The sequence below is a fragment of the Silene latifolia genome, chromosome 7 (genome assembly GCF_048544455.1).
Source record: "Silene latifolia isolate original U9 population chromosome 7, ASM4854445v1, whole genome shotgun sequence".
Classification (NCBI taxonomy): Eukaryota; Viridiplantae; Streptophyta; class Magnoliopsida; order Caryophyllales; family Caryophyllaceae; genus Silene; species Silene latifolia.
The window spans coordinates 23021466-23044201 of NC_133532.1; the positions used below are offsets into that span (position 1 = coordinate 23021466).

General features: G+C 36.4%; 3 protein-coding genes across 4 annotated transcripts; all 3 read right to left on the minus strand.

Annotated features, from left to right (window-relative positions):
- Nucleotides 1–1155: 1155 nt before the first annotated feature.
- Nucleotides 1156–6860, minus strand: LOC141591922 (F-box/LRR-repeat protein At2g42730-like). Of its 2 annotated transcripts, XM_074412421.1 has the most exons (4): nucleotides 6698–6854; nucleotides 2231–2437; nucleotides 1990–2148; nucleotides 1156–1747 (listed from the first exon to the last, which is right to left on the minus strand). In XM_074412421.1, the coding sequence occupies exons 2-4, from the start codon at nucleotides 2387–2389 to the stop codon at nucleotides 1472–1474; spliced, it is 594 nt and encodes a 197-aa protein (XP_074268522.1). In that variant the 5' UTR covers nucleotides 2390–2437; nucleotides 6698–6854; the 3' UTR covers nucleotides 1156–1471. The 2 variants fall into 2 exon arrangements, 1 of the variants encoding a protein (XP_074268522.1); XR_012521003.1 differs by lacking the exon at nucleotides 2231–2437 and having other exon boundaries at nucleotides 6698–6860.
- Nucleotides 6861–9445: 2585 nt separating this feature from the next.
- Nucleotides 9446–12696, minus strand: LOC141590962 (F-box/LRR-repeat protein At4g14103-like). Its single transcript, XM_074411465.1, has 4 exons — nucleotides 12599–12696; nucleotides 10483–11540; nucleotides 10226–10384; nucleotides 9446–9904 (listed from the first exon to the last, which is right to left on the minus strand). Exons 1-4 carry the CDS (start codon nucleotides 12615–12617, stop codon nucleotides 9608–9610), a joined length of 1533 nt encoding a protein of 510 aa, XP_074267566.1. The 5' UTR covers nucleotides 12618–12696; the 3' UTR covers nucleotides 9446–9607.
- Nucleotides 12697–13131: 435 nt separating this feature from the next.
- On the minus strand, nucleotides 13132–21887 carry LOC141591923 (uncharacterized). Its single transcript, XM_074412422.1, has 15 exons — nucleotides 21482–21887; nucleotides 19673–19745; nucleotides 19544–19565; nucleotides 19367–19445; nucleotides 19211–19243; nucleotides 18587–18735; nucleotides 18298–18454; nucleotides 17672–17912; nucleotides 17271–17512; nucleotides 16398–16661; nucleotides 15762–15872; nucleotides 15239–15463; nucleotides 14541–14744; nucleotides 13799–13975; nucleotides 13132–13702 (listed from the first exon to the last, which is right to left on the minus strand). The coding sequence occupies exons 1-15, from the start codon at nucleotides 21815–21817 to the stop codon at nucleotides 13496–13498; spliced, it is 2520 nt and encodes an 839-aa protein (XP_074268523.1). The 5' UTR covers nucleotides 21818–21887; the 3' UTR covers nucleotides 13132–13495.
- Between the last annotated feature and the right edge of the window lie 849 nt (nucleotides 21888–22736).

The window sequence follows — 22736 nt, forward strand, 5'->3', positions numbered from 1 at the left end:
GGCTTATAGACTATTTCAATTGGTGGTTACGATAGTGACGAATTTGGGAAATGTTCTCACTTTGAGTACCATGAAGATGTTGGGGCTACTTTTACATAAAAAGGTACTCCTATAATGTATAAACTTCATTTGTTTTGCTAGTATTTGGACAAAGTAACCATATTAAAATTTAGAATTTGAGTATTATGAGATTCTAGATTTTTGTACATTGATCTGCCAATGGTTGCGGCTTGCGGGTTGTATCATTTATCGAATTATGTTACTTTTGACTGGTTTAAATATTTTTTACTATAACTATTATGTAACATATCGAAAAATTGATATTCTTCAACAATAGGTCTTGGTATAGACGGGTGGGGCGAATAGACGGGTAAGACCTCTAATAAAATGGGTAGGGGGGACAAGGTGGGGCACCCCCATGTGCTTTCCACTTTATGACAAATGGGTATTTTGTGAGGGGAAATGGTATCCGTCTATACGTATAGACGGATAGTGTCCGTCTATAATGAGAATTTGTGATTCTTCAAATGCTTGTAAATTACTTGCCATGGTTTCCAAAGGGTAAGAGGTAATTAAAGTAGTAAAGCCTAGTATCTAAATGTAAAGCAAAAGCACAAAAGAGTTGAAAAGGACATCCCAAAGTCCAAATGCACTTGACCCATCCCACTTCGGCACTTCCTACCTACTATTACTTGATTCTATTATTCCAATTTAAAAACTAATCAACACATATTATATACTTGAATATCATAAGACAAGTTTTTTATTAGTCCGCGAATAATCAACTTTTATTCCATCCATAATTCAAAATATTAGCCGAATTATATCGAATTTTCACTCTATCGTTGCAAAATATCGCCTGAAAAATCACTGAGATTCACTGCGATCCACCCACATTGGCTGTACTAAGGACTGATTATACCGCGACGACAGCAATTACGACCGATACTGAGATTTTGAACTTTTGTCTCACTCATATACACTGAACCGTTTTAAGTTTACGACAAATATAATCGTTTTAACCAATAATAAGTGTGGAGAAATTATAATAATAATTAATAAAAAAAAGAGGAAATTCTATGGGCGTTGAAGTTAGTTAGTTTGTTGGCATTAAGATACCCGCCAAAACGTGAGAAAGTCTTGGGCATTTATTAATACAACCTACCTTACTTAGAGGCTCTTTGTTTTCTGTATTAATTAAAGAGCTTCAACTTTTCGAATTTTTATTCTTCAACCGACATCTTTTTCTTCCCAAATTACAATACTACCCTTTTCATGAATAAAACAAATGCTAACAAATGATATTTCATGTACAACGGTACAAGTCATATTCCAACTGACCACCATCTGATTCATCACTCATCAGTCACCCCAATTCCCCAATTACTAACCCGCAAATTCTCGTGTAAGACGGTTTTACACAAAAACAATACGATATAAACAACAAAAATTAGAAAAGAACACGTTAAGATTATCCAAGAAAATAAAATAAAATTATACTACTGACACTCGAATTGAACATGTAATTGATGCCCGAAAGGCATATATCCAACTCGTGCAAAATCGATGCCTTTTGCAGGAAAAATTTGATTATGTTAAGCTCCCTTGTCGTCCCATAGTAATATTGTATCACGATTCGTTTGAGATTAGACTGGAAACATAGAGGGGTTGCTTCAGTTGATTCCCAACCCTGGTTTTCCAAATCAGCTACCCCTCCTTGAATATAAGCAAGATCCGCGAAGAATCCCTGAAATAAACGCAGAAAACACTTGACGATACAATTGCCACATCTATTCAATTAACCTGATGTTATTAAGGCTAGCTAACGCGCCAAGTTCCAACTAGAATTCATTATGTCATAGGCCTCATAGCATCTTGCGCGAGTGCTAACTCCTAAATCACCCTTTTCCGAAACATTCAAATAAATACGGCTTTAAACCCAACAATAAATAAACTGTAATCTATGATAGGCAGGCTTCATGCACTAACCTCTGGGAAAGAAGGTGTTTCTAAGTTAGGGGAACAGGCGAGAATCTCCAATAGCGTTTTATCCCATCTCGCAGCACATGAATTCCAACCCAACTCTAAGGTTTTTAAATTGTGAAACATGGGCAGTTGATCTTTCGACTCGCCTCCAAAATATATGTACTGCAATCATGGTTGAGACGGAAAGATTACTCTAAGAAATAGAATGTAAGCAAAAATGCAGAACGAAGAGCAAGGGACAGACCTCGACAAAACAACCAAGCAGAGATAAATGCTGAACATTAGACACGAGTCTGACAAGGCTAAGTTGGATCCGATAAGAAAGCACAGCATAAGAAATCCCAGCAGAGTCAAATCGCAAAGGCAACCTAACGTCCAGATTAGCTTGGACGAGAGCATTCATATTTGTGACGGAGTAGTGAAATGCTAGATTGTCATCATAGTGAAAATACTGCAAATTCGGGGTATCAATAACCACAAGGTCGGAGTTTTGTCGTCATCATGTCCATATTTATAAATAATTAATACCAATCTCCTAAGAGACTTGGAACAGACGGCCAGACGATCTGAGTGGATCCACTGACAACGAGCACATTCCAGATCTTCAAGGGAAGGGCAACAGGAGACTAATTTAGTAAGGAAGTCATCCCGAACAATGAGAAAGGAATAGAGGTGAAGTCGTTTCAAGTTAGGGAGAGAAATGAGGGAGATTTCAGTACCATCGAGTTTGAGATTAGAATCAAGCTTCAACACCTCCAAGAAATGGCAAACGAAGAGTTGGTGAGGAAGCCGACAATCAGATGGATTGCTTACATGAAAGGAGAGGTCAAGCTCCCTAAGGCCTCGGTGAGCCAATGGATAAGTAATCCATGTATTAAGACGGGAAGGATGCAAACCAGGGAAACACGCTCCATAACGATGACAAGTATGACAAGTAGAATTTTTAGTTTTGTCCCCACCCACATGAAGTCTAAACCAGGTAAGAGGGTGTGATAAATTATTGAATACATGATCGACAAAGGAGGCAAAAAGAGGGAAGCGATCAGGTAGATGTCGGCAGTGAGATAGAGGGGAATCATCCAAGTCTACAGATGTTATCCAAGTGAAAGCAAGTCTCCTCATTCGCTTACACAATACTCGCGTAGCAGCAACATCCTTGGTTGGGAGCATACACACTATTCTGCTCACCAATTCATCCGGTAAACTAGTTAACCTATCGACACTGCGACATGCCTTCGAAACTGGTCTACTTCCGTAGCTCCTTTTCGTTCTTTTCATCTTCCAATCCATACTTTTCACAATTGACCGAGACACCCAAAAATGGAAAAGGACAACAAATGACCAGGAGAGAGGGAGTATTTTTTAGTAGTGTGAAAACAAGCCCCTATGGGTGCTCTTGATATGCATGCAATGTCGAACAAGATAACAATTATCGGATCATAGAAGCACCAGCACTCCCATGAATCCCATCCCAAGCCATTCTAGTGCAAGCAATCAAGCATGTGTACTCTTAAATATCCTAATATGACCAAATTTATTGAGTAATAACGGCAAGATGGATATCAAATTATTCATGATTATCAATTTATCAACAATTTACTTATCGACTGCATTCTGGTACTTAATTTGGACCGTCTACACTATCTTCCCCTTACTTTAATAGTTTAATCATTCATATTTTCAATATTATAGAAGTGCCCTAATAACTTATCAATAATATGATATTCGATACAAGAAATTGAGAGAGAAAGACATAACTTAGCATTCTTAACATCATCAAAACCTATATGTATAATTAAAATGAATAGTTTACTAATTTCAAGAGGAAGATGATGATTGATGAATAATAAGAGAATTACCTTTAGGAAATGGTGACCTCTGCCGGAGTGACAACAGCAAGAAAGGTGGCTAGGGTGGTGAACCGGTGGTGACTATTAATATTATCGGCTAGTCTTGCTATAGACGAATATATCCGTTTATAGTTAAAGACGGGTCAAATAGCTTGAAAGTGGTGATATTTTTGGCCCCAATCACCCCACTTTGTTGTTTGTCCTATTAGGAATGTGGTATTGTATTTGACCCGTTTTTAGTTATAGACGGATATGCCGTCTATAATGAGATTAAAACATTTTTTGTTAATATCATTACGTTCACTACTCCCGTGGTTACTATTGTTTCTTTTACTAATTCCTCTATTTTTTTTATTAATTTCATTATTCCCGTTAATTTTATCCAGCTTATATTTAAATAAATAAAATATTTTCTTGAGTCGATTGGTTATTTAATTGTTCATACTTTTTCTCATTGTTACCACCGTTACTTTCACTACATTCGTTGTTACATTCACTACTTCCGCTGTCGTTATTATAACTGTCACTACTCCCACATTAATACCGTTTAATTTTATTAATCTCGTTACTGCTACTATTACTTTTACTACATTTAATTTAATTTATAATTCTATGATGATACTAATTAATTCCATAAGTGGGACATGTTAATTTTTAGGAAAATCACTATATTATTGTGTTTTCTAAATTTAATTACTTTAATTTTATGTAGTTTCCATAAATATTCTTCATCAACACATCTTTATATTATACTTTTAACTAAAACTTATAATATTTACATTGAGGTCCTTTTATCAAGTCCACCACACGGTGCTAGTGATTTAAAACTATATAGTATAATTAATTTGTATAACTTTCTTTAATTACATGAAAGTCCCTTGGTTTCTGAAATTAATATATAGTATTGATTGATTGATTGATTGATTTAACATACACAAATATAATATAAGTAGGTTGTATTTTGGAAACTATTAAAAGATAAATAAATCAAGCTAGATTTCCAAAAGATATAATATTCTATAATTATTTCAATTTGATTTAATGCATATATATAATATATTTATATAAATATATAATCTCTTAAAATTGTATGGCTAAATAGTAAAAGTAATTATGTTATTAGTGAAAATAATGGTACTAACATTGGATATAATAATATGTTAGTAATCACTCATTTGAATAGTCAAACTGTCAAAGTAACTATATTAGCAAGGGGAGTAGTGAAATTAATAGAAGCAATAACGGGAGTAGTGAAACTATCAATATTCATGCGGTAGTAGTGAAAGGAACAATAATTACGGCGGGAGTAGTGAAAGTAACCGTAATAATAACGAATGTAATAACAGTAACAATAATAACAATAAAATAAAGCATATATGAACAATTAGCTAACTAATCGGTTTAAGTAAAATATTAATAGCGGGAGTAGTGAATTTGTCAAATAATTTATTTCATCGTAGTTTTAAGATATGACATAGAAAAATATATTAAAGATAAATTTATAAATTATGCAACTTTAAAGTAGTTTTATTTAATTGAAAATAAATTTTAATGGTAAATAAAGGTAGCTCGGGCGTAGCCGGGCACCAATACTAGTATAAGTAAGATGTCGGGACATTTCTATAACATAAAAGTAAAAGTTAGATTATTCTTGTTAAAATAAAAGATTGAGTTATTTTCAAAATACTTGACAAAAGTTGGGTTGTTTTTGCCAAAAAAAAAAACCAGCAACACCAACACAACAAAACCTTAGAACCCATTGATAAAACAATCTATTGCAACAGTTTAAATTTCTCTCTGACTTACTTTATCGATAAAACACGGGTCCGGTCCGGAGCCAGGGTGGATGTAAAAGAAGTTCCGTTCAGGGGCGGATCCAGGAATTTATTTAAAGTACAGTGGCTAAAACTTGCAACGATTTTCCTACGGAATTTCCGTAGCAAAATTTTTGCTACGGAAATTCCATAGCAGCCATTCCCGCCATGTGAAAAAATTGATGCGGGCATAGGAAATTCTATTGCTATGGATGGTCCAAAATCCGTAGCAAATGGAATATAGATTAGCCTATAGCAAATAAATTATTTTTGGGACGCTGGCAAAATATCCGTAGCTAATGGCCTACTCTCTCCGTCCCGGTTAATTGTTGTCCTTTGGTTTTAACACAAAGACCAAGGAAATATAAGGGAACAAATTACTAAATGACAAGTGGAACAAATTGAATGTGAATGATCAAATTGCTCATCAAGTTCATTCTTGAAATAAAAAGGACAACCATTGACCGAGACACCCAAAAATTAAAAAGGACAACAAATGACCGGGGACAAAGGGAGTATTTTTTAGTAGTGTGAAAACAAGCCCCTATGAGTGCTCTATAACAATTATCGGATCATAGAAGCACGAGCACTCCCATGAATCCTATCCCAAGCCATTCTAGTGCAAGCAATCAAGCATGTGTACTCTTAAATATCCTAATATGACCAAATTTATTGAGTAATAACGGCAATATGCAATGGCTATCAAATTATCAATCATCGGTGGGTATCAAGCATCACTTTATCAACTATCATAGAATAATTATTCATGATTATCAATTTATCAACAATTCACATATCGACTGCATTCTGGTACTTAATTTGGACCGTCTACACTCTCTTCCCCTTACTTTAATAGTTTAATCATTCATATTTTCAATATTATAGAAGTGCCCTAATAACTTAATCAATAATATGATATTCGATACAAGAAATTGAGAGAGAAAGACATAACTTAGCATTCTTAACATCATCAAAATGTATAATTAAAATTAATAGTTTACTAATTTCAAGAGGAAGATGATGATTGATGAATAATAAGAGAATTACCTTTAGGGGGTGGTGAACAACGTTGGAAATGGTGACCTCTGCCGAAGTGACAACAGCAAGCTAGGGTGGTGAACCGGTGGTGACTGTGTTGAATTGGTGCTTTGCAGCGTGACGTTTGAGTTTCTTTTTCTTTGTTTTTCAGTTTTTTGTGTTTGTATTCACTACTCACTATTGACTTTTCTAACTTATATATAAGTGAACTTTTTCTTTTTTCATGGGTTGGGCTTAAGCTCAGAGCCCTTGGGCTAGATCCGCCCATGGTTCCGTCTCATATGTTTACCTATTTCCATTATATGTCAATTTTAATAGAGGTAAACAAATACTCCCTCCGTACCAGATCAAAGGTAACACTTACTATAAACGGACGTACTACACCAAAGGTAACATTCCTTATTTAGCCCACAACATTACCAAGTTATCCTTATATTCATTTGATATTTACACAAAATGCAATTACATACCTCCACCTACCAACCCACAATTAAACATACAATTACATACCCCCACCTATTTTTTTTCCTTTTTACCCTTACTTTTTCCACTTTTTCTTAAATACTCCATTTTTCCCTACGTTACCTTTGGTATGGTACGGAGAGAGTAATTGAAACAAAATAGAAGGAGCACTAGAAAAAAATATAATAAAATCGTGGAGTAAATTAATTCCAATTAAGTCTTGTGAGAGAGTCACTATCCGTCTTCAGCTTTTGAACAATAGAGTAAACAAAAAACGAAGAAAGCAATGAATAGATGAAGTGACGAGGAATACCATGATTGTCGCCTTCCATCTCTATTTCGAAATACAACAACTTTTCTATAGGACCGTTCTATAGCATAGAACTAGCCCAATAAGAGAATAGCCCACACTTAATAGTTAATTTTAATAATTCAATATCTTAGGATGAACTCGGACATATTTAAATTTGCAAGTTATCAATATATAATATTAGGTTATTAAAATAAAGTATTTTTATACAAATATATTAATTATTTTAGTTGACCTTTTGTAAATGGGCTAGTTTTATTTATAAAATAGTCCTATAAAATAATTTGTGTTCAAAATAATTAATGGTGTGTTCACTCACTCTCTTGTGTTATGTGTTGAGGACTTGGGGTGGGTTGAGCGAGAGGAGTAGAAGAACAATGCTCTTCATTAATTTTAATTTTTCTTGTTTTATAAAAATTTACGAGATATAAATCTAAAATCTAGAAGTAATAAGTAAAAAAATCAAACGTAATTACTCATTTACGAACGCATTTTACTCTTTTATGGACTTTTTATCATTTGTTTTCCATACCTTATCCTTCCTCCAAAAAAAAAAAAAAAACAAACACTCTCTAATTCTCTTCATCAGAAGATTAATCAAATTCGTCAAAATAATCAACTATGGACGCTAGTTCTCATGTCGAATAAGTAATAATTTGTACTTACTCTTTATTTACTTTATTAACGATGTTACGGGTAGATTAAATTATTTAAACTAATGAAATTAGTGTGTAGAAATAATTGTTAATTGAAAATTTATAGTCCGGGTCTTGCGTCGTATGTATGTGTTGCGATGGTAGGCAAGATGGTCGCCTATGGAGGGCACGCGACCACCAAGGTGGTTGTTTTATTGCGGTTGTGGTGGTAGATATTCGCCGTAATTAAATATGGACGCGCCTATTGATGGTGGTGGTGTCAGGTGATTCTCTTGGTGGTGTCGTCTGCCGGGATCCTGACCAGGGTAGCGTGAGGTGGTTGCAGCGGGGGGAGGTTCTAGGGTGGTCTACGGTAATGGGAATGTAGACAGTAACGTGAAACCTGTTGATTGAATTGGAATGAGAGGAAAATGAGGTCGGTGAAATAAATAAAAGGGGGAAAATGGTCATTTTCGTCCATAAAGGAGTAAAACCCGTCCATGAATGAGCACCATCAATCTCTAAACTATTTTCATCATTAACCAAGATTAAGGGAGTTAATTGCCACACTCACATATATACTTTGGGAGTCATCACCTACCCCAAATTAGCCATGGTCAAACATTAAGGTCCACCCGGACCGTCTGGATCCGACCCGTCTCTCGGGTTGATTTTTACTCATCCTCCTCAAGAGCAAAATCTTGTGGAGCGTTCTTGGCATGAGTCCATACCTAATAAACTTCGAGCATGTCACCCTCCAGTGGTTTACCTGGTATACGTGGTTTGCATGCTATCATGTACGCCCGAGGTTTTTACACAATGCGCCCCGCCGCGGGTTCCCCCGTCACAGAAGAAAAAAAAAAAATTGTATATTAACAACATCAACAATTCCATTTTATATCTTTCAAAAGAAGAAAATTTATAATTAGGTCGAATACACAGAGCGAGGAACCAAAGCCAAGGTGAATCTCTACATCCTTTTGACGTGATTGTGTAAAACCATTACATAGGCTTTTAGCGGGACAACAACATCAGAGCCTTAATTACAAAATGATTGGAGTCAGCTGACTTGCCTGACTATAATTGCATAAATAAATACTCTCTCCATTTTTTTTTATATATGACATTTTACATTTACGAGGTAAGCCTTTTAATTTAATATTTACAAAAATATATTTGTCCAAAAAATATAAGAATGATACCATTAAATTCCGTACGAAAAACTTTTTCATATAAATATACGTATCACAGTATTTTAATCTTATATTTTAAGAGATATTGAAGAGAGAAGAGAGGATCTCGAAATATGAGAAAGTCATATATAAAAAAACAGAGGGAGTACTAATCTTACAATAAGAGTTAGTAGAACCGTTTAATACAAGTATTCACGAGACCATGAATTTGTGAACTTAATAATAGTAAGAGGTTAAATACAAGGACAATACGAAGGAACTAATAAATTAGAAAAGAGCACGATAACAATATCCAAGTAAAGAAAGTAATATACGGAGTCTATGGCAATCGAATTGAACATGTAATTGATGCCCTTGGTAACTCCGTCAATGTGCTTGCAAGCTCATAGTTTTGGGAAAAGGATATAATCTCCAATTCCTGTAAAATTAATGCCTTTTGCAGAAGAAATTTGATTAAATTAAGCTCCTTTGCTGTCCCATAGTAAACTTGTATCACAATTCGTTTGAGATTAGACCGAAGACATAGAGGGGTTGTTTCACTTGATCCGCAACCCTGGTCTTCTAAATCAGCTACCTGTTCTTGAATCTCCTCAAGCTCCACGGGGTATAAGAATCCCTGAAATAAACAAAAAAATACACTTGACGATTAGGGGTCTTCATTCGGTGGTCCTGATCGTGTAATTTGGTCCGGACCATACTTTATTTGGTCCTCACCACAGTCCACCTATTTACGTTAGTTGGCCTTTCGTCCGTTTCTGGAAACCAAATGGACCGCGGACCAAACTTATGTAAGGAAAAAAAAAGGTAAACAAATGACACGGACGGAGAGAGTATATCCCATCTCGCCTCTGGGAAAGAAAGTAAAACAAATTTGAACAAACGACAAGTTTTGCTAAAACAAATACTCCGTATTGCAAAATAGCATGCAGTCACTAACCTCTGGGAAAGTAAGTGTTTCTAAGTTAGGCGAACAGGCGAGAATCTCCAATAGCGTTTTATCCCATCTCGCCTCACTTGAATTCCAACCCAACTCTAAGGTTTTTAAATTCTGAAACATGGGCAGTGGATCTTTCGACTCGCCTCCAAAATATATGTACTGCAATCATGGTAAATAAATGGCTGAGACGGAAAGAGTGCCTTACTCTAAGAAATAGAATGTAAGCAAAAATGCAGAACGAAGAGCAAGGGACAGACCTCGACAAAACAACCAAGCAGAGATAAATGCTGAACATTAGACACGAGTCTGACAAGGCTAAGTTGGATCCGATAAGAAAGCACAGCATAAGAAATCCCAGCAGAGAATCGCAAAGGCAACCTAACGTCCAGATTAGCTTGGACGAGAGCATTCATATTTTTGACGGAGTAGTGAATTGCTAGATTGTCACTGTAGTGAAAATACTGCAAATTCGGGGTATCAATAATCACAAGGTCGCTGTTTCTGTCGTCATCATGTCCATATTTATTAATAATTAATACCAATCTCCTAAGAGACTGGGAACAGACGGCCAGACGATCTGAGTGGAACCACTCACAATAAGCACATTCAAGATCTTCAAGGGAAGGACAACCGGAAACTAATTTAGTAAGGAAATCATCCCGAACAATGAGAAAGGAATAGAGGTGAAGTCGTTTTAAGTTAGGGAGAGAAATGAGGGAGAATTCATCACCATCAAGTTTGAGATTGGAATCAAGCTTCAACATTTCCAAGAAATGGCAAGCGAAGAGTTGGTGAGGAAGCCGACAATCACATGGATTGCTTACGTGAAAGGAGAGGTCAAGCTCCCTAAGGCCACGGTGAGCCAACGGATAAGAAATCCATGTTTTAAGACGAGAAGGTTGCAAACCAGGGAAACACGGTCCATAACAAGAACCAAAAAGACAAGAATTTTTACGTTTGCCCCCACCCACATGAAGTCTATACCGGGTAAGAGGCTGTCCAGACAGCGATAAATTATTCAAAACATGATCGACAAAGGAGACAAAAAGAGGGAAGCGATCAGGTAGATGGGGATAATGTTGACAGTGAGATAGAGGGGAATCATCCAAATCTACAGATGTTAGACAAGTGAAGGCAAGTCTCCTCATACTCTTACACAATACTTGCGTAGCAGCAACATCCTTGGTTGGGAGCATACCCACTATTCTGCTCACCAATTCATCCGGTAAACTACTTAACCTATCGACAGTGCGACATGCCTTCGAAACAGGTCTACTTGTAAAGCGCTTTTTCATATTCCAATCCATACTGCTACCTGAACAACAATAACGACCACCGATGATATTTATTACGAATTTTAGGAAACTTGAAACTTTTACCTCCACAAACTTGAAACATTTGGAAGAACTTTAAATAAAGTGTTCTTCCAATAAAATTCTTAAGAATATTGGTAATGGACAAAATTAAAATAAAGATATATATTCATTGGTCAATTTTTTTGGTTTTTGGGACAAACTTGGTTCTTCATTTAATAAACTTGGGTTGTTAAATGAAGAACCCAAGAACAAAAACTTTTTGTCACGACAAACTCACCAAAATAAAGTTCTTGTGACAAACTCAAAACAAAAACTACGCTATTGCTATTCCTACCATGATTATGAGATCGTACAAATATAAGAGCAATAGCAATGGAGAGTTTTTTTAATTGGGTTTGTCAAAATTAAACTCTAAAATCAAGTTTGTCCCATTGCAAACAAAAATTTATTCTTAAATTATCAAACTTGGGTTTGAAAACAAAAACTAAGTTCTTCCTTTGGCACATTATATTTTGACGGCTCTGATACCATGATTATAAAGTTCTTAAAATAAAGTTCTTCATTTACATGTCATATTACGGCTCTGATACCATGATTATATTTGTACGATCTCATACATATCGAAATATACAACAAACTACGGAGTATTTCCGAAACGCTTGTATTATCGTATCATGGTATCAAAGCCGTAATATTCATAATAGACAACGTCACGTCACGTCACAATAACAAGCTTTAGGACCGATTGACAAAACAATGTATTGCTAAAGTATACGAGAACAGTTTAAATTTTGATTATATTGTAATGCTATACAAATCTATTTAATAGAACTGATTAATTCGTATATAGAAAATTGTCGACTTTAGTCTATTTATCGATAAATTCATAAATCACAGGTCTGGTCCGCCATTGGGTGGATGCAAAAGAAGTTCTGTCTCGATTATATGTTTACCTATTTCCATTATCTATGCGGGATATACAGTATATTTTAATCGAGGTACAAATGATTGAAACGGAATAAGAAAAACAATGAATAGATGAAGTGACGATGAATACCGTGGTTGTCGCCTTGCATCTCTATTTCAAATTAAAAATAAAATCAATGGAATTTTATAATTTGTGTTGTGTGTTGGACTGTTTGGGGGTGAGAAAGGGGTTTGGCCTTCGTATGAGATGAGAAATTGAGAATGAGAATGGCAAGTTATCAAATACCCCAAATTAGCCCTTGTCAAACATTAGGGCCGACTCGGTCCGCCCCTTGGGTTGATTTTTACCCAGCCCCGCGAGGACGTGACTAACCCCAGCCGACCCGTCAGAAACTAGTGTTGGGCTTGGGTTGAACAAATCCAACTTGAACCGTTCCTTGACCTGCCTCGAGATCTGCGGGTATGGCCCGCCAACCTAGCCTATTGCCATGTGTCCTATTCTAGCCCAATTAATAGACTATACCACCAGTTGTAGTACAACCGGCGGTAAAGAATCCGAGCTTTATAATAAAATTTTCGAGTTTTGTTTTAAAGAATATGAGTTATACCATAAAGTTTCTGAACTCACCTACTTAGACATTTAAAAAAAAACTTTAAAAAAGCTCAGCAAAATTACACATAAACTCTGTTAAATGTATGATGGTTGTACGATGCTATCATACAACTTGCGGTATAATAGTATTCATTTTGAGTAAAATAATCATAGGAAAATCCTTTGAGACGAAAGGATGATATAACGAGAGTGTACAACCATACCTTATTTACAATGCCAAATTCCCCTATATTATAACAAGTGACGGCCTGTATAAGTTAAAAACTACACCACCATTCACCCTGTAAGGTAAACTACCAAAAAATTCTGTACGAAGTAACCACCACCTATTCTATGGAGCGGTACGATGATAGTCTAATCGCAAGTAAGAGACTCACATAAGAATCCATGGGTTAATCTGATACACAAAACGGGTCAAGCCACCTTGGTTGCATTCTTATTCAAAAGAAGAGCTGTGAGAGAAGCGGGATCTGATATCGGAGGCTTGCAAGTAAAGTTTTGGCAAACAAGAGCGACAACTTTATCCTCGGAATACACGCCTCTTGCCATTCGCATTATTTTTTCATTATTCGTTTCCCAGAATCTTGAATCCTCGGGATCACTCAGATCAATGTGGATCACCTACAACGTATATCATCAATGAAGATGCTGATTTACGAGAAAAAATTGGTAACAGAAACCAGTTAGGAATTTCAAGGATTTAACACGCAATAATACCGTTTTATTAGGGTCGTAAGTTGCATGAGAAGCAGCCAGCATCTTGCTGAACTGCTCTGAAGTCTTGGAGCCAACCAGGACAACCTGCTTTCTTGAAGGAATGGTTAGCATGTCGGCAGCACAACACATCAAAGGTACCGCCATTCCCATATCCTTCAATCTCTTCTCAAAGTTGGCCTGTAAATCATAACTTTCAATCATTAAAATACAAACTTTTATAAAGTCATTGAAGGAATGGACACAATGACCCAGGTTCAAATTTCATCAGTATCATAGCTGCCTTTATGGCGTCCCTTGCACCAGAAAAGTTGTATATACTCGACCACTTATGGTAAAGTTGATGAGCGGTGATACTTTTGTCCTAGATTCAGACTAGGCTAGCATCACAACTGTCATTTGTGATCTCTTGTAGCAAAAAAATAATAATACACACAACTACCCATATCGACTAAGCTAACGTTGAACTTCAGTACTCATGGTAAAAAAAATCATCAGCATCAAAGCAGCACTTGTGGCTCTATTTACACACAAAAAAAGGAAAAAAGAAATAAATAAACCCAACAGAAGTTTGGGTAGAAAATTAGGCAATAAGCTGAACATATTTAACCGCAACTTTTTTGAAGGTGTTTCACAAATCACGTAATGTTTTTTTTCGGGAAAAGGACTTCCATTTCTAAACCTTTGAGGATGAACAACACTAAGTAGGAGAGCACAAGTAAATAAGTATAATGGGTCAATTTACCAGTAGACGCTCAGCATTCTGCCGGTAGCGATCAGCTCGGCTGTCGGAAACAATAGATGCCAATCTGACAAGATTTATAGCAGCTACAGAGTTGCCTGAAGGTTCTGCACCATCATGGTCTTCTTTTACTCGCAATAGTACCGAAGGGTCTTCCCCTGCTGTATTGAAATATCCTCCACCTTCTTTGTCCATGAACACTTCATCCTGGAACACAATGCAGTAGGCTATGTTACTCCGACTCTTCAGTTTTGGGTCGACAATACTCTTTGGGGTATGTGTATGGACCATGTGTATGAAGCTTGTACCTAACCTTCCAATCTGACATTTCTACTAGTCCGGACGAAAAGGGGTGCTCGCATGCAATATTGCAATATAAGCACAAAAAGCGAATGTATGAAACATTCACGTACGGTTTTTACGGATTTTAAATCTTAATATCTTTCATAATCTTTCTATACTTTAAACAAAATTATTATTCACATTTCTAATTAAATTTATAATCTGAAGCTGTGCCCCCATACCAGTATACTCATAAAAGGTAGGGATTCAACAAAATGGTGTCCCAAAGATTAATGCATGGCATGGCTGACACTTGGATATGGATATCTAGTGAATCAATCCAGACTCAACGGTTCACTCGACGTTATTTTTATGTAGGCTAAGATCCTGAAAGTTTTATGTGTTACAGATGTACTTGCCTGAGTATCTTGCAACTCAAGAGCCCATTCAAGCCACTTGATTCGACCACCACACTCATAAAGATCCAACAGAGCAGATATAAGAAAGGCGTAGTCGTCTAGAAACCCAGGAGCTTTAGATGGTCCTTTACGGAAGCTATGTTGAAGCCTACGAGTTTCCTTGTTGTACAGGTGCTTCCTTATAAAAGATGTCGCCTTTTCGGCAACTTCGATGTACTCTTCAGGCTGAACAATTTACAAAGAATGCAATATAAAATCAAAAGGAACACAAATGCTTACTCATACCACGAGTCCACGACTTCTAATTTGATATAAGGAATCATGAACTCAAGGTAAAAAAAAAAGGTCCTCTCATAAACATAGCTAATATCCATGTCAACTAAGTACCTAATTTCTAACTACTATAAGCAAGCATACAAAAATCACAAAACATCAATAATCAACAAAACGTTTCTTTTTTGTTGAACATTTTTTAAAAGAATATAAAAAAAGATGAAGGTTAACAGACACAAACGGATCTTACATCAGTACCAACGACGGGAAAATAGTGTTTTAGCCCATCAGGTTCGCCTTTGAGAATTTGGGAAGCTCTAGCAAAAGATGAAATTACAAGTCCATTCCAACCCACAATCACCTGCAAGATCAAACAAAAAACCTTGATCAACCTCTAAACTTACAAAATACAAACTCTACATGTTTCCCAAAAAAAGTTTGAAACTAAGCACCACACACCTATTATCACCTGGACGACTCGTGAGTCAAATAATTATAGCTGTGACTTACAGATTTACTCGCGGGTCAAACAAAAATCAAAAGAAGTTATTCTTTAGAGTATGACTCACACACATCATTATCATCACTGCAATGTTACAAGTACTACAACATCTCCCATCAATGGCTAGCAATGTGTGTGAATATATGCAAGTACACAACCTCATCCCTACCCCCTGAGTTAACAATAGGGAGAGTCGGTGTACAATGAATCATAATGAAGATTGCCGGAGAATTACATCAATTGATTACTTCTTCAGAATTTCCTCCATTGGAAATGGAAATCCAAATCTCATAAGAGCAATAAATATAATTCACACACTAATACTTAAGTAGATAAACTGACTGCTGTGTAGGAACCAAACAGTTTGATCCAGCGAGGCTATACCTTGTCATCAAGATGCGGCCGGGGACGTTTCAGTCTCATATCAAAAAGCTTTCTTCTACATGTTCCGAGAATCTCGATGTACTCCTCGACTTGAACACCTAGCTTCTTTGCCAATGCTTCGGTACTGCTCCTCTGTATAAGGACATTCTTGCCCCTGAACTCACTGTGTGGATCACTCATTTCTGATAGGTCACAATTCCCAGAGTTTTTTACATAGTAGTGTTCCTTGAATAAGGTAGCATGCTCTCCGAGGATGTCATCAATCTAAAAACATGAAACTTTGTTCAAGAAGACAGAAGAAAGGGTTGAAACAAGTAGGCTGAAGTTGAAGCACGCATACAACTTAACCAAACACAATAGGACTACACCATCAAACAATTTCATATCCTCTCCGTCTATTTTAGACTCCCAAAACATCAAAAACTTTTTTCTGGGAAAGACCAACATTTCTACACAGACTACATACATTGATCTGCTCAAAAGTAAAGTCACTAATAGAACATAACACACAGAGACAAGCTCAAGACGGATATCTTAATGCCTTTTAACCATCGTATTAAATTTGGGCCATGACACTAAATCATCAAGGCTTCGGGGTTACCCCAATCATAATAAAAAAAAAAAATTGAGGCGGTCTTGGCCGCATTCATAGTACAGCGACAGACAGAGACCACGATGACCAACTAATCAAGTGTCATACTGAGATCTGATAGTCTGATACCATGTTCCTAACTAAACACTACTCCAGGAGAACAAGCACTACACACTTCGCTCCCCAAAGAAAAGTTCACTGTCACTAAAGTTGGCTCTCTGTTGACTTAAACATAAGTCAACTCAAATACACTAACACATAATGTCAACAACTTCACTTACCTCCTTGGAAGTCCAAACATAAAAAGCCCCTTCCTTCTTCCGTGCTGCATCGTCCGCGTCTGCACTATCCGCATCCTCTGCCGAAAATATTTCTCCAGCTGGCCCAATCATGTCTCTTCTCAAGTAATCGAGAATATCCCTTGCAACACTCGAGTATTGGCTGTCTTTTGTAATTGCAAAAGCATCCAAATAAACATTGACCAATTGCCCTTGGTCATACAACATTTTCTCAAAATGTGGAACTGAAACAAAAAAATGTATCCGTAAGTTACTCATGGGCTCATAGCACCGGGGAAAATGTATAATTCAAAGATAAAATGGAAGATCGACTAATGTTTTTTAATAAATATCAATATATTTTAACAATGTTTCCAACAAGGCAAGTAGATTGCAAATCTAACCATGCCAGTACTCGTCCACGCTATATCTGTGAAATCCACCTCCAATGTGGTCATGAACACCCCCTCTAGCCATGCATTGCAAAGTGAACTTCACCATCTGAAATCTTTCATTCGCTTGACCAGATTTTCCACTTTCTTCCAATTTTTTGGAATGATAAAGCATCACTTGGATCTCTACAGGCCTCGGGAATTTCGGAGCAGAACCAAACCCACCATTCACTGGATCATATCTTTCTGAAAACTACAAAACAATATATTTTATGTAAATATAAATCAGACAAAATATAATAATAAAAATAAGAAGATCCAACTTCTATTTGCTAGATGTTTTCATCTGCTAAATAGAAGAAACCAAAAGCAATGTAGTTTTCAGATTTTCACTGATTATGTCTCAAATATACAAGGAAAAACAGTCATCATGTATCTCCTATATTAGCACCACCTACAATAATGATAAAGTGAATATTACACATCTTACACAGTTGAAACCTAACTCAGATGATCAACGGTTAGCGAATATAACCCCCTTGATTTTGGGCTCATCTTTACTAATTTAGATATGTCTGGTCTACCAAATAATCCAACAGGACACAATTTAAAAGATGGCCGTACGACATAGTACATACTTCATCTGCGCACCGGGATAATGATTCCTGAGATAAACCATCAGGTAGTTTATCCAAACTCGCTTTAGTCGATAAAGCTTCAGATAGTTGTTCAATGGCATAGGCTCCACTTTTTATAAGCACGTCCTTTTTAGTATCCCAAGCCTCTTTGACTTTTCTGAGAAAAAAAGAAAGCAGCTATAGTATAGGTAACAGAAAATGGATGCAAACACTTGATAACATAGTCATTCAATACTCCAAAAAAGAAGAGGTGCCAGATATATTCAGACTACTTCAGTGCTAAATTTACCTCAGCACAGTTTTAAAACCAGGTCTTCCATACTGGTCATCTGGTGGAAAGTAAGTTCCACCCATTAGTGGCTTAAGATCAGGCGACAAGAATACGCTCAAGGGCCAACCTCCGCCACCATATAAAGCCTGAACATAAGTCATGTAAACCTGGAGGCAAGACAAAACTTTTAAAAGCACTTCCTCAACCAATTAGATAGAAAAATATAGTATAAACACAACAAACCAAGGCATACGAACACAGCAACCTGACCCCAATGCCTATAAGCTAAAATCTATGGAGGGTAAAGGGGTTCAGATGCACACAACCCTCTTCATGAGTTGAAATCATATAGATATTATTTATGGATAATGCATAAGGAATTTTTGTGGCAACCAACTGATATGATGCATGAAACGGAGATTGTTACTGTCAGTCAGTATAGTGAGCCATTTTTATATACTACATCATACTTCAATGCCCGTGCATAATAACTAACAAAAATGAGAAAATTTAAGGCAAACCCCATGGTATATATTGTTATCTTACAGGATACAATATCAAGTTCGCCTCTTAAAAGAATTTATTATAAACAGTTAGAGCCAAGCCGCTCCTTAGAAGATTCGGTCAGTCAATAGGGGATACCTTGTCAACATCTGGTCTCTCCTCCCTGTCCACCTGTTAAAGAAACGCTGTTAGAGAAACTAGAAATATATTAAAATCCCTGCTTTACTCGTCCTCAAAATTAAGCAACACTGTAAATAAAAAATAGATGCCCTCAGAGAACAGCAATAAACTGACCTTGACACTGACAAACCAATCATTTAGCAACTTGGCGACCTCCTCACTCTCAAATGACTCCACTTCCATAACATGACACCTATGAATGAGAGAGCACATGTGAATTTTAGTTCAACAAAAAGAAGTGAGAAACTATCGGAATTTTTTAATAAAGAAGATGGATTGGGGAAATCTAACCAGTGGCAGGTGCTGTAGCCGACTTCATCCAAAAGAAATGCCAAGCAAATGATTATTCATCAATTAAATAATACCATAAAACCACAAAGAATCAAGGAATAATAGACCGCTTCAAAGAAGGAATTATACTTGATAAGAAAATGGGCACATCTCTTCTCTTAGCTTCCTGAAATGCTTCCTCGCCCCACGGATACCAGTTAACCTAACATCACCAAATACACCATCAATTATGCAGCTACTAAAATTCATGTATACACTCGTAAAAGAAAAATTTCTATGAAGTTGATGATTTCCACCAAGAATTTGATCACCGAGGCGTGCGAATACCATACGAATCAGTACTTAGAAGCATGTGCCCATCGCTCCAGCACTAGGACAAGTAGCAAAGGCTAAGAGGCATTAAAGCTAGCTGCTTGTTTAGCATCATCATATTTTTTTATATTTTCGTGCACAACAACCTAATCGGTAAAAGATATTTTGAAAGATTTATGTAAAGTTCAGTGTTGAGGGTATATATAAAACATAATTAGAGTTGTCCATATATGCGCTCATATTGAACTTAAACCAATGTGACATAGATATAATCACTCATACAATAGTGATGAACGCATAAACTGATAAGGGCCATTTGCAACATAGATGTAATCACTCAAACAATAATGATGAACACTTGAATCCAACAAACGCACATGTTAATGTCTAAACTCTACAGTAATAAGGTAATATTCCAAAAAAGTTAACATGTTGCAGATTATAATAATAGCTAACATGTTGCAAAAGCTAGTAACAGTCGCGTATATGTTGTTCCTGCCTTAGATTAGCGATCAACTAAAAGAACTGAAAGGGTATTTAGACCAACTATTCCTAAAAGTATGACAACATTGAACCAATAAAAGCTCAATAACCTATGTCATTACAACACAAAGTAGAATACTCCGTATTACTTCTCCCGTTAGAGAAGGACAATAATGATCACCAACAAACAATCAACGCTAAACATAACTGAACCCTTCACCATTTCCACCTTCCACTACAATTACTTTCCTCCATTTTCTAAGTCATTTGATCACTATTACCCTAGTACGACAATTACTCCCATCCTGCACAAGCTCTAAGTGGGAATGGAATGTCAAGCAGTCTACCTTCCAAACCCTACCTTCTAAAATAAATACTACTCCTCTGTCCCGGTCATTTGTTGTCCTATTCCATTTTTGGGTGTCTTAGTCAATTATTATCCTTTCTAGTTTAAGAAAGCATTTGATGAGCAATTTGATCATTCACACTCAATTTGGTCCACTTGTCCTTTAGTAATTGGCCCCCTCCTCTTTCCCTGTTCTTTGTGCCAAAACCAAAGGACAACCATTGACTGTGACGGAGGGAGTATGTAGTACTAACTTTCCCACATACTAATATTACCAGCTGAAAGCCTGAAGCTGATATATCCTCCTTAATATGTCGTCATCAGCAGCATAAATGTACTGATCCAAAACATCCACCGCCCACTAACAAGATTCAAGACTAGTTCATTCATATTATATTTGGAATTCAAATGTCTCTTAACACCCTTGGGAAGCTTCACCCAACAAAAAGCCGATTCGAGCTACGAGTTACAACATTAACTTTAACTCAGCCCAATTTGACCTCATTTCGACCGTGGTTTAGCAAATAGGTCTAATCAATTGCAAGTCAAAATCGTAAACCCTAATTCCAGCTTACATCTTAGCACAACTCAGCAGATATACCACATTATCCAATACACTTGCAAAGTTACTAAGACAATACTGTATTGTCCAATTGTCCCAATCATTTGTTTACGTTTCTTATTCTTTGAGACGGTTATTTTAATCAAAGGTAAATAAATAATTGAGACGGAAAGAGTAAACAAAAGGGCAAACCCAATAAAATTAATCTACTAACAAACGAAAGTGTAAGACATACAGGATTATGAGCATGCTGAAGAAGGTAAGGACTATGCTCAGAACCCAACCGATTAGTATGAGAACTACTTGAGGAAGAAGAAGAATGAGCCGCCATTGAAAAAACCTTGTTTGACGAAATGGGTCGAGGAGAAATTACACTAAAGGGTAAAGAAAATGATGGTAATTGAGAAAAACACAAGGGTGGTTGTTTTCTAAGGAAGGGTAGTTTGGGAAGAAGAAAGTTGTGGGAGTGGTGAGAGGAGAAAAAACGGTGGAGAGAGGAAGAGAATCGAATGCGCATGGATGATGATGAAGATGAAGAAGGTTGGAGAAAGGAGATGAAGGAAGAAGACATGTGGAAGATTGTTAAAAGCTAGCCATTGTTGGTTGACATGTGGAAGGTTTGTAGTTCGATACTCCTTGAATATGTGGGAGAAAAAACTTGAAAAAATATCTGTCGATTTTTATTTTTTTATTTCGGATAATTCACGCGGTACCCCTGAAGTTTGCCACTTTTGCACGAAATACCCAAATTTTTGATCCGAAAAACTTAAAGAGGTCATAAATCGTGTTTACGAGTTCAGAAAGTAACGATTTTTTTTTCCAAATCGCTTATCTTTCCGAGAACTACAATTTGGAAAAAAAAAATTGTCGCATTTGGATCCGTTGCTAGGAGTTATTGTGCCTCAAAGTTTTTCCGACCGAACAAACTTTGAGTGATCATATCTCTTGGTCACGAGTTCCAAGTACGTCAAATTTTTTTATCAAATCATAGTTCTTGGAAAGATGATCGATTTGAAAACAAAAAATTTCACTTTCTGAGTTCGTAAACACGAGTTATGACCTCTTTAAGTTTTCCGGATCAAAAATTTGGGTATTTCGTGCAAAGTGGCAAACTTTAAGGGTACCATGTGAATTATCCGTTTTTATTTTGAGATATTCTACGCGGTAACCTCGTATTTTTTATTTTCTATAATCTTATTTTTAGCAAAAACACATTTGAGTGGACATAATTCACAATCGAAAGTTCTAAAAGGGGCGTTTTTTTTTTCAAATTAACTGGCTTTACGAGATCTTTAATTAGGGAAAAAAAAATCAGTTACTGAACTCGTGGCAAGAGTTACGGTCAGTCAAGCTTTAAACTTTGACTGACCGTACCTCTTTGTAGTGAGTTCCGAATGTGACATTTTCTTCCAAATTGATTGTGTTCATGATATCTTTGATTTGAAAAAAAAAACGTTGCTTTCGGAACTCATGGTTGTGTTTTGTGACCA

Bases quoted from the DNA above. Each gene is read 5' to 3' on its own strand.
- LOC141591922 (XM_074412421.1), bottom strand. From the start codon at position 2,389: ATGAATGCTCTCGTCCAAGCTAATCTGGACGTTAGGTTGCCTTTGCGA. The intron at 2,149-2,230 runs GTCTGTCCCTTG...CCATGATTGCAG, and splicing joins TGCTTGGTTGTTTTGTCGAG to TACATATATTTTGGAGGCGA. The intron at 1,748-1,989 runs GTTAGTGCATGA...CGTTTATTTCAG, and splicing joins AAACACCTTCTTTCCCAGAG to GGATTCTTCGCGGATCTTGC.
- LOC141590962 (XM_074411465.1), bottom strand. The intron at 10,385-10,482 runs GTCTGTCCCTTG...CCATGATTGCAG, and splicing joins TGCTTGGTTGTTTTGTCGAG to TACATATATTTTGGAGGCGA. The intron at 9,905-10,225 runs GTTAGTGACTGC...TGTTTATTTCAG, and splicing joins AAACACTTACTTTCCCAGAG to GGATTCTTATACCCCGTGGA.
- LOC141591923 (XM_074412422.1), bottom strand. From the start codon at position 21,817: ATGTCTTCTTCCTTCATCTCCTTTCTCCAACCTTCTTCATCTTCATCA. The intron at 18,736-19,210 runs GTATCCCCTATT...TCTTGCCTCCAG, and splicing joins AGAGACCAGATGTTGACAAG to GTTTACATGACTTATGTTCA. The intron at 17,513-17,671 runs GTTAGATTTGCA...TTTTTGTTTCAG, and splicing joins CGTGGACGAGTACTGGCATG to TTCCACATTTTGAGAAAATG.